Source organism: Hemicordylus capensis, chromosome 4 (assembly GCF_027244095.1).
Source record: "Hemicordylus capensis ecotype Gifberg chromosome 4, rHemCap1.1.pri, whole genome shotgun sequence".
NCBI classification, from domain to species: domain Eukaryota; kingdom Metazoa; phylum Chordata; class Lepidosauria; order Squamata; family Cordylidae; genus Hemicordylus; species Hemicordylus capensis.
In genome coordinates, this window is record NC_069660.1 from 172,472,840 (window position 1) to 172,491,014 (window position 18,175).

Consider the following 18,175-nt stretch of genomic DNA (forward strand, 5'->3'; position numbering starts at 1 on the left):
ACAACCTGCATTTCCCTGGGTTTATTAAGGGCTGCTGGTTCTTATGTTACAGGAATGGCACGGATGCCGATCCCCTGTGACTCCATCCTAGCCCTCTCCAGAAAAGGAAGATGGGGAGCCCGAAAATGTTGGCATTCTGGTTACTTCCTACTGCAGGCAACCCCCGCCCTCCCCTGCATGGTGCTCCGGGAAGAAAGCATATTGTGAGCTCCTCCCACCCAGTGATCTCCCCGACTCCCTAAACATTGATGGAATGGCGTGGAGGCAGCAACCCTGCTGCTCTTGTAGTAAACCGGCCACATAAAACGTTATTTTTATAATTAGAGAACATTGCAGTCTATTGACGCTGGCCCAGCGCGGCACTTGTAACACTGATTAGATTACTAGTTCAAAGTTCAGGCTGTGTAACCAGCATTTCCTGATCTCACTCAGTAATCCTTACAGCGGCCCTGCGAAGTAGGCCACTCACTTTCTTGTTGCCTGCCATGACCCCAGTAGAGAAGCCCATACAGAGGTGCACCTAGGTAATTTAAATTACGCATCATCATCAGCTCGGCCAGGCGACCACACCACCGGGGACAGACTGAAGAGGATGGGGGGGGGGGCAGGGGCTGTGGAGGCCCTGGACGTCGGCCTGGAAGTCCAGCGCTAAGAGCGCCGCTGACAGTGTGCTACAAGCGCGAAGATCCTGGGATTTCAAGAAATAGTTTAGTTCGTTCACTATAGCAATCCAAATGTCTCGGGTAAGTGAGCCAAACCGCGCGAACGACAGATAGGTGAAATCCCAGACGGCCACTCGGCAGGCAACTGGAACAGCCCGCTGTTCTGTCTGTCGGCAGCCGTGCCGGGGACGCGGTGGCGTGGGAGCAAGGAAGTGACTAACTCGGGGTGATTCCCTCGTCCCTGCAAAAGAGGCAGGGAAGGTATTCCCTCCACTTTACACACACCCCGAGAACAGAAACGGAGGGCGTCGCGTTTTCCTCGAAGGAACGAACGAACGAGACGGGAAAGCCCCGAGGCTAGGCGCCTCGCCCGTTTCAGGCGACGCTTCCTCCTCAAGCTGCCCTTCTTCTGCCGCCCCCGAGGGCAAGGCGAGAGAACGCCAGATCCAGCGCCCGGGGGCGTGGCAGCCACGGACAAGTCTGCCTGGCCCGCCCCCTCGAGCTGGTAGTGACTCGCGCTTCGCCTGCTACCCGGTGAGTTCTCTGTGGAGCCAGCCAGGGAGCGGGCGGGCCCTTGATCGCAGCACGCACGTGTGCGGTTTGTTCTTGCTTTGCCTCTAGGGAGAGCAGCAGCAGCAGCAGCAGCAAAGAGCGGCGTCCGCACCTTCCAGAGAGCGCCTCAATCAGCCGCGGAGCCAGTCGCGTGGAGCGAGCCCTGGAACAGCAGCGACGCCTCCCTTCAGGCCCCTCTGCCGGACTGTGTGTCAGTGAAGCAGGAGCAGGGTTTCCTGGGACTCCTGGGCCTGGCTCCGCCGGGGGCAAGGAGGAGCGACATGAAGGGGCTGCTGGTGCTCTCGAGCGTCCTCCTGGCGGCAGGTGAGCAAGAGACTGACTAGCAAGGGCGGCGGGGCTCCAAGGCGGGCGACTTCGCCCCCCGATCGGGGTCCCCGATGGACGGAATCGCTGAGCCTGGCGCCCGGAGCCGAAAGAGCTGCCTTGTACTCCGCGCCTTGCACAAGGGACGCGGGGCGGGTGACGGAAGGGGAGCAGGAGGAACCCTCTGGGAGTGCGTGGAAACGACAGGCGTGCGCAACCGCCCGGGCCAAAGTTATTACGAGTTTCTAAGTCCCATTGATCTTAACGGCGGAGATGTACGGTAGTGTTTAACTCTCTCCTTGAAACCAACGGGATTTAAAACTGCTTAACTTTGCTCGGGTCGTGCCCAGTCGGTCTTATTATTCCATTGAAACTAAAATACGATCTTATTGCTCGCGGATGCTTGGGCAGTATTCTTAATCTGCTCTGGTGGGCGCTGTCTGCCACGGCTTCTTTGCACCGCTGCCCAATTTAGCCGTTTTGATAGCCGATACGGTGCTATGAGCGCTTGGATCGCGGGAGTGGGTGTAGATAGGTGTTTGGAGAGCTCCAATTTACCCGCCGCTAAACCAGCCAACAAAACCCCCGCCTCTAACAGCAATACTCTAGCTGTGGAAAGAATGAAATCTATAGTATTTTCCGTATCCACAATTACTGAAAGCTTCCTAATTTTAAGATGGCTGATGGAAGTATTTTCAAGTCAGAATGTTCTTGCAGTTGATTAGCAAGCCCCCTGGGTTGAAAAATCTAACAGGCAAAGAAGTGTGCAAATGTACATGGAACCACTTTGTGTGTGGGTGCTTGAATGGCACGTGCAGGTAACTTGAACATCTGGGCACATCTGCTTGCACCTGACTGTGTGAACCTGTGTGGCCTTCATGCTCTAATGTGTGTGTATGTGTCTGTCCTTAGTTTTGAGCCTTTCTCTAGTTTTTGTTGTATGGTGGCTCTAGGTGCAGTGGCGCCCCATCTATGATTTAGCTCTTCTTTGTGGCTGTAGTACTTGGCAAATCTCAGCTTTTCTTGTGTGTTTTTAAACTGGAGCAAAAAAGGTGGGGACTATTGATTTCATGCAATTGTCCTATTCAATGGCTTTATTCACTTTTTGCAGTTTGCTCCATCGTGGTGAATGGTGAAGGGCTTGAAGTGCTCCAAAATGAAGTTCATCACCAAAAGGGGACAGAAGATCTTGCGATTACACAGTTGCTTCCAGCCAGGGATACTTTGGAGCAAGAAGGAGAGAGAGATGAAGGTGCCGTGTCCTTGGGGGATAACTTGAGTGAACTCCCTAGAGGTAAGCCTGTGGGTGTTATAGGAGAAGGGATAGATGTTTCTTTGCCACCTACCTACATGTGAGAAAGCTGTGGGTGGGTGTATGAATATGGAAGATCATGTCTTGGAGCAATGATCTGCAGATTCCTTCCAGCCCTTTGAGCCGTGTTGTCTTCTATGCTCTGTTGGGGAAGCAGATGATCTGCAGAAGTCTATAGTTACATTCACTGGCCACAATCCAGCAGAGTTAGTCAAACTCATTCATTGATGTTGGTGAATAATATTAATGGGGAAAACCATACTCACTTCCAGTGCTGAAATGTGGCTGTTAAACTTGAACTGTTGATGTTGGGAAGTGGATTCCCTCAAAAGCTTGGCAAAGCATATTCCAGTGCAGGAATAAAAGTTTGTGCAATTCTGGTGCAAGGACTGTTCAATGGAACTAACTCTCTGATTTCCCATAAATGGTGACTTTTTTATAGATGGGGAAAGCTGGTTATCAATTAAAGTACAGGCATACTTTAAGCTCACATGTTAACAGGCTTACTGTAGCTTTATGTGCAGAAAGTCCTTGATTCAACTTAATTTGAATCAACCTGGCAACTTAATTTAAAGGATTTTAATACAGGGCCTTGAGCCACTGGACAACCTTTGCCAGTCAGAGTCAGGAGATGCGATTTAAGGCATTTTTAAAAAATGTTATAAATGCCACAGTGTGTTCTAATACTTAAAATTCAATAGTCTTCCGACTCCCTCTGAGGCATCGGGAAGGACAGTTCAAAATTCAAGCAAATATGTTCCAGAAAGGCCATAAAGAATTCTGTGCCTTATGAACAACTTCGTGATTTCAGGCCCTGAGAAGTCAGCAAGCCAATTTTTGCCCTCCATGTTGTGATTTAACAATAGATGGTTAACTAGAATACTCATGCTTATTAAGCAAAACCTGGATGTATGTTTTATGTAGGTAGATTATTCTAGACCTGCCTTGTGAAGCATGACTTGATGTGTCTCCTGAAACAGTGGACAAACAGAAGACCTCAGGTGTAGGATGCTGGACTAAATGGACCAAGGAACTGATGTACCTGATATAGCTGCGGGATAAAATGTGATTTTAGTAATCTCACACCTAAGACCTAAACATATTTACTGATAAGCAAATCCTCTCAATTTCAGTGAAATTAAGTGTGCTTAGAGTTGCAGGTTTATACAGGAGAGCTTTAGTAACTTGAAGACTTGTTTCCACTCAAATTCTTATACAACTTGTTGTCATGTGTGGTAGGAAAAGTATCAGTGGTGTATGACAAACTGAAAATAATTGTTTGGTAACATAATCCTTCATGTTTGAGAGTTGATTTCTTCGGTATTCTGAAGTCCTGAGAGCAGATAAAGTTGTGCTTAAATGAAAGTCTGAGCTGTTTTGTGTTTTCACTTGTGTGTGTAAAACCCTGGCAACAGGCATGAATCCCTTAGACAAGGGAGGGAACCAGGCTGGAATGTTCCCACGGAAATTCTTGTTTTATTTGCTTTCTGTCACAGTGTGCTGATGTTGTTTTAGTAGTTCCTTGTTTCTGAGCTCGCTGTTACCCTGGAGGGGCCCCCAATGTCCTTGCTTTCAGCCAACCACACACTTCCAGTGACCCACAAGTTCCTAGAGCTGCATCCTGTGTTACCCACAGCTTTTAGTCTTATTGTGAAGCATAACCACTTGGTTTCCACTAGCTCTTGCATTTAAAAATATTTTTACAAAATTGGATGGTTGGATTGTTTTTGTGAGATTGGTGTTATGCTCCGGGAGAGCCTTTACCTTTAGTATAGTTTGCTGGCTGCTGTGGAATTTGGAAACTATGGCAATGTGGAGTAATCACGTCAGCTGCTACTGGCTGCTTCCTGCTCTCTTGTATGGAGACACTAAATGCTTTGATGGCAACAGGATAATGTTATGTCGTCCTCCACAAGTATCTTAGTGGAGGTATAACCTCGCTCTCCACTCCCTGGTTTCTTCCTCCTTAAGTAGTTTTCTCCTAGGATTTTCCACCTTTAGCATTTCCCCCTTTCCATTTGCAAGCCATCCTTGCTAGCACTGGAGTTCTACAGAAATTGCATTCTCTTGGGTATAACCTTTTGCTTTCTTGTAGTCATGTGCACCACTGTACAGAATTATAATCTAAACATATTTGTTGTAATAGTTGCCAGGAAGATTGAAAAAATATTATTAACTGCTAGGTTATGGTCCAAAAGCATGTAGAATCAGGTGTTTGCCATCCTGTGTTAATTCCTTTGTGGTGAGTGGGTCGGAAGTATTAGTTTCCTAGCCTATACATGCTATTGGTTGATGGAGAGGATCCATGGATGACTCATAGTCTCCCACCCACGCAGTGTGGCTCTTCTTACCTTGTTCAGCTTAGTCACTGAGGCTAAGTAGTGCCATCTGGGGGTGTCTGGCTGGGTTTAAATGTCATCCTCTATGCTCATTTATGTCCCAACTCTCTTGCACACCTTCTTCTAAGTCTGGATCCCAGGGCAACAAGCATTGGGTTCAACCATGTGGGTCAAATGCTGCTCTGTTGTAACCAACCAGATTGATCTATAGAGATGAACAGAGCTGCCTTCATGGAGGCTGCTTGTACTTCTGTCAGTATGCATCCCCTCAAACTTGGAACATAGGAAACTGCCGTATACTGAGTCAGACCATTGGTCTATCTAGCTCAGTATTGTCTTCACAGACTGGCAGTGGCTTCTCCAAGGTTGCAGGCAGGAATCTCTCTCAGCCCTATCTTGGAGAAGCCAGGGAGGGAACTTGAAACCTTCTGCTCTTCCCAGAGCGGCTTCATCCCCTGAGGGGAATATCTTGCAGTGTTCACACATCAAGTCTCCCATTCATATGCAGACCCTGCTTAGCTATGGGGACAAGTCATGCTTGCTACCACAAGACCACCTCTCCTCTCAATCTTGAATGCCAGCATTTTTTCACCTAAGGAAGGTCTGAGCCAACAGCTAAAAGAGGCTGTAAAGCAAACTTCTTGTGATAGAAACCATTGGATGACAACTCCAGCAATTGAAGGTCCTTCTGTGAAAGATGGGAGGCATTCGTCCCTTCTTTCTCACTGTACTGTGTCATAATTTTTTCACCTCTGTGTTTCCCTCTTGTTCTTTTACCCATTGACATTTTAACTCTGTTTGAATCCCTGACTTTTCACTTCCCACTTTGCCCATTAACCTAACTTGCTTTGTTCTCTTTGGCTGGTATCCAGACCATGGGCTAAATGACCATCGGGGACATATTTTGGGGTGGCACAGATGGAAGGAAAACCACTACCCCCATATGTAAGCACTCATGCTGCTTTATTTTGGATTGCAACAACTGCACACGTGCTTCCTTTGCTGTGCATGCATAGTGTAAGGATGTCAGCCTCTGATTTTCTGTTCCAAATACAGAACAAATATGCAGGCTCTCAAGTTCAATAAGTTTTGCCCCTCTAGACATCTTCACAGAGCTGGCTGCTGCTACATTAGTCTCCCATGATGGGAGCAGAGAGCCCTTATTACAGAGGGGAAAGACATTATCCCCTGTGAATTGCATCCAGCTCCTCCCCCACCCCTCCAACCTTTTGGATACTGCGGTGACTGTATGGCTACTGAGCCTGTCTGAAGCCTAAGTGAAATAATGGGTTGTCGGGCAGGAACTAGTTCCCCATCACTTAATTACAATACTTTTAAAAGGTGGTTTTTAAAAATTGGTTGTCTTGATCTCTGATTAGAATTGATAAGACAAGGTTGATGGCGCCTGGACCTAGGACCAAATGACAGATAAATGGGCTGAACAGGGGTGTAGCTATAATTGAGCGAAAGGGTTCAAAGAACATGGGCCCCCAGCTCCTGAGGGCCCTCTAGCTCCATCCCTCCCTATTTTCTTCATTGTCTCCCTCACTCTAGGGGGCCACCAGAGAGAGGGATGAACACGGCCCCCTCTCCCCTAGCTACGCCCCTGGGGCTGAATAACAGGGGAAGCAATTCAGAGAGGGAGGAACTGAGTTTCTTGCCCTGAATTGCACACATAGCGTGGACTGGCTGGCCCACAGTATCGCTGGCTGGAATGCCTGTGAGGAAGGGAGGAACTCTGGCTTGGTGAAACAGCTCCCCAAGTGGGATTTTCTGCTTCTCAGACCTGTTGCACACTGCTATTCAGGTGGGGGATGGGGAGCTGCAAAGAACAGGGTTAGGAGCATAACAGCCTCCCAGTGGGGTTTCAGAGAATTGTAAATAGCCTAAGGCTCTTTCTGGCCAACATCAGTTCTGATTTTCAAAGAGGAAGGTAAGGCATGCCTCCCAGTTCCTGAATATAGCTGACTCTAAGGGATGCTTCATGCATTAGAGTAGTAAACATGTACATACCACCATGTGTGTGTGAATGTGGTGGAGAGTGGCAGCTGCTTCTCACAGTTTGGAACTGAGAAGTGGGGGAAGTGCTTGATCCTCCCCCACACAGATTACTTTCCCCTCTGAAACTCTACCCCATGTTTCCTTCTCAAACTGGTCTGGGGCCCTACTGAAGGCAAAGTGTTGGGCGGGGGTGGGGGGGTGGAGGTCAGGCACCTTCTCCTGCCTCTGCTAACCACCCAGGATAGGAGCAGGCTCCATTTCGTAGTGGTTTTAGTCACCAGAGAACACATCTAGCCCAATTTCTTTCTCTCTGTTAATTGCTCTTGGTGGTGGTTGTGTTTTCTATAAGCTGCCTTGGGCATTATTTTATTAGCTGAAAAGTGGGATGGAAATGTTCATATAAAATCAATGTCCCAATGGAGCCCTAGTAATAAATGAAGGGCAGTACTGAGAACCTCAAACCTTATCCTGTAGGGATGATTTCCTTTTGTTTGTAGCATGCTCCTTTACACTGAAGGTGTCTCTTTTCATAGCATCTCTTTTGGTGCATCCTCAGAGAAGGATGACACCTTCACTTCCTAAACTTGAAGTTATAGAGTTATACCTATCCTGCAGGGAATGTTCTTGTTGCTTCCACTTTGCTTGAAGCTGGTATTGGGTCTACAATCATTGCTCACAGAAATATGTTCTATAGAAGCAAATTAATTTTAATAATGGCTGCTTCTCCCTTACAATACACCAGGGAGGAGGGAGACTTGCAGTAGAGAATAATTGGGAGGTGGCCCTTGCCCTTCTTTACCCCCTCCCCCCCCATTCCAGACTAGTATTTTCAAGGTAAACAAAGCTCTAGAAGGTTGTGGGAGGAGTAATAGCTGGATGGGGGAAGTTTCAGGGGATAATGAGTTGGCAGGGAAAGGGTTAAGCACTCCTCCTTCTCCACTTCTGGCCTGAAAACTGTCCCTCCTGGGGATGCACTGCAAAAGAAAAGCAGCCTTCAGACTAACATTACATATGATTGAGTTAATTACTTGATGGCTAAACTAAACATTATCAGGGAATTATTTTGAACAGGGCTCTGAATAGCATTTCACAAAAGGCCGGAGAAATAAAGGACAGATGGAGGAACCTTATTTCTCTGTGCTGTGGAGGTTAGCATGTGCATGTGTACATTCCATATGTTCCCAAGTGTCAGTCTAGGATACGTGAATTCCATATTTTGAATGTGCAAAAATGTACCTCTTGTACTTTAAAGAATTGAATATTTGAATCTTCCAGTATGGGCTAGAGTTACAAAGGCCTTTATATCCATTAGCATGTACATGGATTGGAAATACATATTTGAAGACAGCAGTGAGTGAGCACAGTGATAGCAGAAACAACTTAAGTGAGGTCCCAAATGGATTCCACTTCCAATTTTGCAGCCATTGTCCCACCCCAAGTGGATGGGGCTCAGAGTACATGCAGGAAATGATAGTCTAGATCAGTGGTCCCCAACCTGGGTTCCTCCAGATGTTGCTGAATTCCAACTCCCAGCATCCCCAGCCATAATAAATTGTAGCTGGGTATGCTGGGAGTTGTAGTTGAGCAACATCTGCAGGAACCCAGGTTGGGAACCATTGGCCTAGACCTTGAGACTTGGCAAACAAGGCTAGGGGGCACGACAGCTGAAACATCATCGTAGGCCTTTCACCGAGCCTAGCAAACTTACACACCAAATTTAGGGTAGCAAAGGGAAGAGGGCTCCTTTTTCTTGTACTTTACAAACTTAGGAATAGTGGAGCCCACTGGTTGGCAATCCTGCACCAGCAGCAGCATTACTTACCAGCTGCTGTGTTAGCAGCAGAACTTCCAGACCTCCACTCCTATGCTACAGACCTAATGGGGAGTGGATGTGGTGGGCAGGGCTCGGGGAGAGGAAGCCAGCCGTTGCTGCTTGAGAGAGATCCAGGACAAAAGCACCAGCAGCACTGAGGAAGCAGAGGTTACTGTGTTTCTTGGTTTTTAGTTTGGATCTTTCTGCATCCAGTAAATGATTGAATTGGGCCCAGGTTCACTTTTGTTAAGTGGATCACAACTCAGTTGGATCTTCCTGAGAAAAGGACTGGGCTAGCCCCCAAAACCAAGCTGGCTTATAAAGGCTGGAGCCTTTGTTAGTCTAATTATGGTAACATTGAAGTGTGCCTTTCTTTCCCCACCACAGTTGCTTTCCTGTCCAAGCCACAAGATCCTGTGACTCCAAAGAAAGAAGGGAAAGGGAAAAAGAGGAAGAAGGGGCAAGGAAGAAAAAGAGATCCTTGCCTGCGAAGATACAAGGAATATTGTATTCATGGAGAGTGCAAATATATCAAAGGACTTAAAACTCCATCTTGCATGTAAGTTAACAAAATTTCCATCATAGCCATGGGTTCCCAGACAATAAAAAATAAGTATTCCTTATAATGCTGTTCTTGCGCTAGTATTGGTAGCATGCTAACCTGCACTATTCAATGAATGGAGGCATAGCAGTGTTACAAAAATGAGAAGTAGAAAACAGAAAAGTTTTTGGGTTTTTTTGCGGGGGGGAGCAGGAAACAAGAGACACAAAGCAAAAAGAAGGCAGAAAGGAAGAGCAAACAGCAGAAGCAAAAGGCAGAAAGAGGGACAGAAGGGAGAAAGCAGGGATTGCAAACCCTCCTACCACCAAACAAACAAGCCAGTAAAAGATCAGACTTGCCAGCAGCCAGGAAATCCTTTAGAGCAGTGAGCTTCCTCTAGCCCCTCCTCCCCTGCCTGCAACTTCTGCTTTTGGTCTTACTGGCTGGAACAGCTGCTACTCAAGCTGCTGCAACCAATCTGACACCTAGGGGCTCCTCATGGTACTGCCCCCAGGAAGAAGGGGAAAACATACTCCCTGAAGCAACCAGGAAGTGCATTTTAACCCATTATTTTAGTTCTTCCTAGGGGCAGTGCCAGGAGGAGCCCCCTAGGTATCAGATTGGCTGGAGCAGCTTGAGTAGCAGCTGTTCCAGCCAGTAAGACCAAAACAAGACGTTACAGGCAGGAGAGGAGGGGCTGAAAGAAGCTCGTTGCTCTGGAGGTTTCCCTGGCTGCCAGTAAATCTGATCCTTGTTTTAGCTTATTTGTGTTTGTTGGGGTGCACTACCCAGCCACCACTGAGTCTTTTGGGCCAATTGTGTCACAACTAGAATATTTCCATACATCACATTGGATGGTTAACCGAGGTCACTAGTGCCTGGATCTGGAGAGTAGCGAGCATTTGAGAACTGCATCATCAGACTATTCTCCTTTTGGCTTCCTTGTAATCTAAGTATTGAAGCTTGAGGATGAGATTGATGTGTGGAATGTGCTGCTTTCAACAAAACTCTTTGTGGGGGGCATTCAGACTGGATGTTGGGAGAGAGCCTCTTTCCTCTCTGATGGGGCCTTTGTGCAAGGCTGGGCTTGTGGCTCTATGGGTTGGTTTGCTCTGCTTCTCTTTGACTCACCAGGGTTGGAATTTGGGTGGCCAATCCCACCATGTGAGTCACCATCTAGGTATATGATCAGTGGAGGGCCAGTCATTCTTCTTTTGAAGAAGCAACTTTCTGTTCCAAGGAGGGATTGCATTTAGTGTGGAAAAGAGGGAAAGCATGACTCAATTGTAGTAATTCTCCACTTTTCTTTGAGAGGGGAGACACTAAGTACAGAGATAAAGATGAGCAGCCTGTTGGATGCCAATCTTTGACTTTAACCAAGTTTTTTGTCCTTGCTGAGATTTGCAGTCCCTCTGGGGACTGCAACTTGTCTTTTGCTTGAGTTACTATGTAAAGCTCCATCTAAGGAGTCTTGATAAAACAATAACTAATAACAATTCCACATCACTTCTGCTCATGAGACTCCAGTCTCTTTTTAAGCAAGTGTTGGTCTCCTGATATGTTCTCCAGGCTTAGTCTTGGGAAGACCTAAATAGTTCTCCAGCAAAGCTCCTGTTAGGAAGGCATGCACAACTCATGGGAGAGGAGAGGCTGCCTCTACAGGCTGTATTAATTTCTGAATTAATGTGTGTGTAGCTGTGTATATTGCTAATACAGAACATGCTGTCAAGTCAGAAGATCACCACTGGCTGTCCTCAGTCCACACCTGGGAGCTTTCCCCAAGTAGATTTGAGGGCAGCTAACCAGGGGAGTGGTGGAGTTGAGACTTAATGGGCTGGGGACATGCCTTTTGTACAAACACTAGTGGTGCCATTGTGACTGGCCATGATTTCATTGTTACCACCTGACATATGCCTTATATGTGTCTCCTGTAACTCTAGATGCCAACTTGGATATCATGGGGAGCGATGTCATGCCCTTAGTCTTCCATTGGAAAACCCTTCCCGCAGCTATGACCACACAACTGTACTGGCTGTTACAGCAGTGGTGTTATCATCCTTGTGCCTTATGATCATTGCTGTATTGCTGGTGTTCAGGTAAGCTGTTTGGCAGGGCTGGGAAGAGTAACAGAAATCGACATGCAAAATTTGGGGTTGAAGATTCTTTGTTCATTTATTTAATTTCTGCTGTTCTTCTGAAGGGCTAAGAATGACCTGTGTATAATTCCAGGCAGCTGACCAGATCAGACATTCTTAGCTTCAACAATAGAACAGTGTCATGTTTCTTCTGATCATCCTTTGGACATTGTATCCCTCGTTTTTAACTTGACTGCAGATTTCTCTTGAGTTTTGAGCTTGGCTGCTGACTCTTATTGATAGTTGTGATAGCAATAATATGTAAAACATGTTGGGTATTCAAAGCATCCCAACAACCCCTGGGATCTGGATCCTTTGCACTCTAATTCTGCAGGCAGGGAACTGGGACTGACAGATCTTTGTCCAGGCCCACTCCAGTAAGTACAGTGTTTAGCTGAGATTCACCCATGATCCAAACATATCATCCTGCTCCTTGGTTTATGACTTGCTTTCAGTAGGACCTTTGTGAGAGACAGGTTAAGTCTTTGTGGCCTTTGACTTGCCGTTGACATATGTAGAGATCCTGCCCTGGTGCTGCCAGTAAGGCCAGTTTGGTGACTACAAATTGGCATACTAGCCCTTTTGCACTGAAGTCCAGTTTCCAACCAAGGTGTCAGAGTGCAAGATGGAATTTCTGATACTTGGCTCACAGAAGTTTGGAATGGGTCAGCAACTGGTCCTCTCTGGCTAATCTAATGACAAAAAGGGTGGCAGTTCTTTTTATTTTTCACGCAGGGTTGGATGGTCTTTATCTTGAGTCCCCCTCTCTTTTATTTTTTCCAGATGTCACAAAAAAGGAGTATATGATGTAGAAAATGAAGAGAAGGTTAAACTGGGTGTTACTGTCAACCACTGAGACATTGCTGGGATTGCAAGGTAACCCTTCGAACAAGTGGCCTTGTGGGAAGAGTATGCCTTGGGTGCATTGCTAAATATGCCGAGTCTGCATTGAATCACTCTGTCCTCACCCACTGATCCCCTTGTCTATAACAACTAATTGGCTACTGATTTTTAAAAATCCCTCCAAATGGTGCAGCTTCCTTCTAGTGCCCTAAGCACATCTGCTTCTCCTCTGTCTTTGCTGAAGAGTTTCCAGCCACATTCTCCTTGTGGGGACTGGCTGTTGTTTCCCCCCTTCTTAAATCTTGGTGTAGGAAGAAAAATTACTTCTACTTGCTGTTCCCTGAAGGCTGAAACTTCCCATCCTCAACCATGTTCCTTCAGAGGCTTTGGAGCATACTTGTAGCCTTTGAAACAGGTCCTGGGTGTTGCCTTCAGAGTGCTTTTCTTTTAGTAGCAGGTATGGTAGCAAATGCTAGGCTATGAACAGCTTTCCAAAGATTTCTCTCAGCCGTCCAGCATTTCTGTACTCAAGACCAAATCCCCTTGAGTATAAAATAACAGATGCTAAAGCCACTCATCAGTGTACCTAGTTGGCAAGTAAAAAAACTTACAAAGATCAATTGAATTCCATGGCAGCATTATCCTAGGCCTCAAGCCACTTGCTCTCCTCATGGCCCTGGAATATGTCCAGTTGACTTTAATGTGGTTATTCTGTTTGGAGAGGAAAGCCTATGCAAGAGCAGAGCAGGAAAAGTGCCTCTGAGATGACTAACTGAGTACGGTGACATATGAAATCTGCAAAAATGTGTTTAAAAATGAATTTGGACACACAAAGTATTATGCAGAGTGAATGTTTTACTTTGACACTAACCCTCCTTTCATTCCATTTCAGGATTCCACAGTGGAGCAGCTTTGCCTTCACAACCCAGCAGAAAAACTCTTTTTCCTAAGACACACTTCAAAGTCAAATGGGAGTTTGTATGAACAGAAGGAAGTGCTCTTTTCCCCCAAGAGGATTGTGTCAGTTTGTTGCTTTGTTGAAGAAGCACCTCACTAAAATTGGAAGGATGTGCCAAAAAAGAGGCACTTCTTTGCAGAGGACTTGTTCCTGAAATGTGGAGCCACAGCATAAGGAGAAGAGTTGGACCTGAATTTGGTGCCATTGAAAAGTAATGCCTTTGCAACAGATGAACAACAAACCGGTCAACTGGATTCTTCAGACACTTGCTGAGGATTTAACTGTGAAAGACATAGACTCTGCTCAAGAAATCTAACTTTTGAACTTTATTAAATGAAGAAAAACTATTTAACAAGATATTTCATTTTAAATTATATATTTATTTTAGATACATTGTACATATTATTTATTTAGGGCTTGATCCTGTAGTCCTGAAATCAAGGGGAGAGATGGATGGATTGTGCAGTGTAACACTCTAATAAATAACCCTTTGTTATAATTGCTGTTACTTGAATACTAATTTATGGGAAATTGATTAAAATAAGAAAAGATGAGCAATTTCTAGTGACACACCCTTATAATATACACCTTTATGAGATGATATGACAAATGTGTCTTTGTTTCAAAGCAAGCTCACATGAGGGGAGCAAAAATGCTGAATCATCCTCTCTCTTGCTTTTACTCACAAAGGCTGTTCCTTTAAACTTAAACCATTTCTTCAGTAAATCACAACCACCACACCCACTTTTTAACAGAGTTTAATCCCCACCTGGTGTGGGTGAAATTCCAGGGAACTTTCCATCTCTTTACCAATGGAAACGTACAAAAATCCTTCTATGTGCAGCATACACTTGGTGAGAAACTTTGGTAGAGTTATTGAGCAATCAAAATTGAGATGTGTTGCACTAGAGTAAAACCTCTTTTCCTGAGTTAAAAATCCACTCAGAGGCAGGTTAAGATTTGCAGAGAACAAAAAAGAAAAGAAAAATAAACTTTATTCAAAATACTACAGACTGCTTCAGTCTGAGGCTCTCTCAGCTTTTAGTTACAGATAAAAGAAACATTCAGCAGTTGCAAGAATACTTCAAAAAGCACCCCAGTTGCAGGGAACAGGTATATAGGAACCTTTAAAAGCACCTTTACAGGTTACAGAGACTTTTGCAGTGCCCTGGATAGATAGCTGGGTGCAGGCTAGTGTTTCTTAGTCTGTTATGTTACAGATAAAACACAATGAAAAAGTTGCAAGGACATGCAAGGCACACCAAAGGAAAACAATAAGCTTAACATGAGCTAACTAACAAACTGTTCCCTGGGCTAAACCTTTCTCTGAAGCCAAAGCCCAGGCTTTCTTCCTGAACTCACCATATCCATGGTAGAGGTTTCTGGCTCCTGCAGTCTTAACTTCTCAGGATTGCAGTCCTCCTTGTTGCAGCCATTTGCCTGGCCAACAACCTGTTGCAAGCACAGCCTCGCTCCAACTGAGAACAAAGAATTCCCTCTCTTCCAGCTACAAGGCCTTCTAGGTCCTGCCCACAGTGTGCTGAGTGGCTGACTCCTAGAGGTTACTGCCTGTTGGTCAGGACAGGGTTCACTTCCGGTTAACTTTTAGGGGAGGGGAGAGGCTGTTCACTACAACACCTTTATGAGATGATATGACAAATGTGCAGCCTGGGCCAAATTCTGGTCTGTTGCTCAAGATTAAATCTGTCACACCTGGAGGTACCTTTCTGATTTTGCTTTGGTCTCCTCATAAATTTTGACACTCTGGTTGCAAGCCTAAAATGCTTCCTCCAAGGTAGTTTAAGCAATACAGGTTGTGTGTCCATTCCTGGTTTTGTAGCTGTGCAACCAAATTGCTATAGCAAATACTGATCTTCTGTGTTCGTAGAGAACTGGCTGGCATCCAAACTAACACTGCACTAGTTCCAGGGTGTTGTGCTTGCTAGTTCTGCAAAATCAGGTACCTGGAATACCAGATTAGTTTTGCACCAGTGTAAGAGGGTGCATTTGTACAATCTGTGGCATGCCTCCAGCTGTGAAACCTGTTCTTCAGTCTGTATGTGTTTCAGGGAATGATGCAAAGCTATCCACTATCCTTGTTGCACAAGCTGCAATGCTTGTGCAAATGAACTGAGACTGCAAGAGGTTGCACAACTATGAGCATAACTGTGAGCAACCTTCATGCGTGTGTGCACATCTGTGTTCATAGTACTAGCACAGCATTGGTCCATATGGCAGTCACTATATTCAGGCAGCTAGTAAGATAATGAAACAGTTCTGCTCCATCATCATGTTGAGTGCCTCAGTTTAGAAGCCACCCCAAAATAAGCTAATGGTTTCTGCATACTAGGGGAGGACTTGCTGTATACACAGAAATATAAACATTTGTAAATTTAAAAGAAATTATTCCACCCCCCGCATGGCCCTCTGAGCTTCCAGGATCTTACAGAATATTGAGGATGTGGAGGGGTAAGCATCATCATTCATCTCAGTGTCTGGAGAGGAGGGTCTACTGTTTGCTGCAAACTTTTGTTGTGGCAGGGAAGGAATGGGATGTGCAGCCACCATCTAAACACAGATATTAAAATTCTGAGTTTCTCCATTGTTACTTGTTGACCTTAAGGTACCAGAAGTTGAGCAGGCTGTGTGGGTCTATCTATTGAGAGCAGGATGGAATGATGAAGATTTCAACTGAAAGAAAAAAGAAAACAGGGCATTGGGAGGAAAGAAAGAAAGAAATTTGACCTCTCAAGTCTATAATAGGTTATGATAAGCATCCTAGAGTGGAGATTAGAGTTTGGTGGCATTTGTAGAGATGTGTGCTGTGAAGTTAAACTTCTTTTCCTGCAATGTACAGGGATGTTTCAGGAGGAAGGAAAGGCACTTCCTCCATTTCTCACTGCCCAGAACCACCCCTTGCTGGAAGCCAGCCCTAAACCGGATCCTTTAGCTTTATATAGCATAGCAGAAGAAGGTTTCAAAAGAGTGAGAAAGAAAAACAATAAATCTTCCCTCCAAAAAGCTCCCTCCCCACACAAGGCCTGAACAGTATTGCAGGGCTCAGGCTCCTTTTCTGGACTGGCTGAAGCCCTGACCAGGAGAAATCCTTTGTGCTCTTAGGGGTTTGGGGGTGCACTGTGACATTTTGTACAAGGCCCCCATTCCCTCCTGAGTATCAGTTTGGAAGTGAAGTAAGGGGCTACCCAAAAATAAGGTATGGGTTCTAAATAGATAGAGAACTTCCCAGGTACACAGAAGTACTAGTTAATACAAAATTATGTTTATTTTAATTAACTTGTCCAACAAGGACTTGTGCCCAGTAGCTTCCAGAATGCATGAATGTTGAAAGCAGTTGAGCTGCAGGATGAGGTGGTGGGAAGATAAAAAATAAACTAAAATGGAGAACTGGTCTGCTTGAGCTCCTAACAGCTTATAGTGTCCTGAAAGTAGGCATTAGAGTAAAGCAGGAAGAGAAATAATGCCATGAACTTTAAAAACAACAACACACAAAAAACCCTCCTTGCTCTCTATGGGGAAGGAAACGAAACAGAACGGGAAAGGACACTTTTGGTTTTCCCACTCCAGACTCCCCATGCAAGATATATAGTTGTGAAATCTTTAGGGCTGGGTTGGTTGCCAGCCCCCCAAACCTGACTTCATTATGGGGCATGTTTGGACTATATATCTCTCTCCCCACTGAACAGGCCTACATGATTAAAACAGGAACATGCTGTGCACATCTTTACACCATCCCTGCATGTCCTAATGTGCGCCTGGCATTTTACTTAATCACATGGGGAAACTGCCCCCCCCACACACACACTATAAACACTTCTTTAGACTTGTATTTGTAGTGCATATAGATACCAAATAACTAAAGGACATGCCAGGAAGACTTAAGGATGTGCATGCTCATGATGTATTCCCTTTTAATTGTGGTTTTGCGCAGTGGGGTGGGGGGGCAGAATATTGTTTGAAGACGACCAGAAGCCAAAAGGAAATTTCAGGAAGATGAGATAAAAGAACTCTCTCTCTCGCTCTCTTTTTAAATCCTCCTAATAAAGCCTTCCTGTCTCATTCTGCATGTTCTGAACAATACTAAAAGGCTCTTTATTGGCTGGCTAGAGTCCTGAACTTCTGTTAAGCACTGCCATGCTTTTTTCTCGGTACCAGCCTGTATTTATTCAAAGGGCATCATTTTGCCAGCACTGCCAAACATACCTCTGGATTTTGTGAGGGGAAAATAGCAACTGCCATTTCTGGTGACCTTTTGGACCAGTTATCACTGAGGCAGTAAACTTGTGTTTGGGCTATACCACTCTGGGTAACAGGTAGGGGGGACCTGCATGATTGAATATTCCTACATACAAAAAATATATTACTCAACACTGGAAAAGTGTTGAGTTCTAGCCTAGTCTTTCCCCCTGAAATTCTTGTTTTCAGTGTAGAGAATATATGTATTTTCATATGTAGGAGGAGTATAACACCTTAGACACAGTTTGACCACCTTAGTGGGAACTTCTGGAGACCTTAATCTCATTTAGCACAAGTATTGCTGGGTTTCAGAATGTATATCCCACTTTTCCAAAGGTTTATCATAAACTTTTGGAGAGGAGAGAACCTCCAATATGGTGCTTTCTTCCGCCAGGAGGAGGGCATGCAGAGGCGTATCTAGGGAAAATAGCGCCTAAGGCA

General features: G+C 45.3%; 1 protein-coding gene across 1 annotated transcript; it reads left to right on the forward strand.

The window, feature by feature from the left end:
- Positions 1 to 829: 829 nt before the first annotated feature.
- Positions 830 to 13,979, forward strand: HBEGF (heparin binding EGF like growth factor). Its single transcript, XM_053313504.1, has 6 exons — positions 830 to 1,538; positions 2,650 to 2,832; positions 9,391 to 9,562; positions 11,485 to 11,640; positions 12,463 to 12,555; positions 13,415 to 13,979. Exons 1-5 carry the CDS (start codon positions 1,496 to 1,498, stop codon positions 12,533 to 12,535), a joined length of 627 nt encoding a protein of 208 aa, XP_053169479.1. The 5' UTR covers positions 830 to 1,495; the 3' UTR covers positions 12,536 to 12,555; positions 13,415 to 13,979.
- The last annotated feature ends 4,196 nt before the right edge of the window (positions 13,980 to 18,175 follow it).

What these genes read in the sequence shown, in the direction of transcription:
- HBEGF (XM_053313504.1), top strand. Translation starts at nt 1,496, where the DNA reads ATGAAGGGGCTGCTGGTGCTCTCGAGCGTCCTCCTGGCGGCAG. An exon ending in GAGCGTCCTCCTGGCGGCAG is followed by an intron (nt 1,539 to 2,649) that starts GTGAGCAAGAGA and finishes CACTTTTTGCAG; the next exon opens with TTTGCTCCATCGTGGTGAAT. An exon ending in CTTGAGTGAACTCCCTAGAG is followed by an intron (nt 2,833 to 9,390) that starts GTAAGCCTGTGG and finishes TCCCCACCACAG; the next exon opens with TTGCTTTCCTGTCCAAGCCA.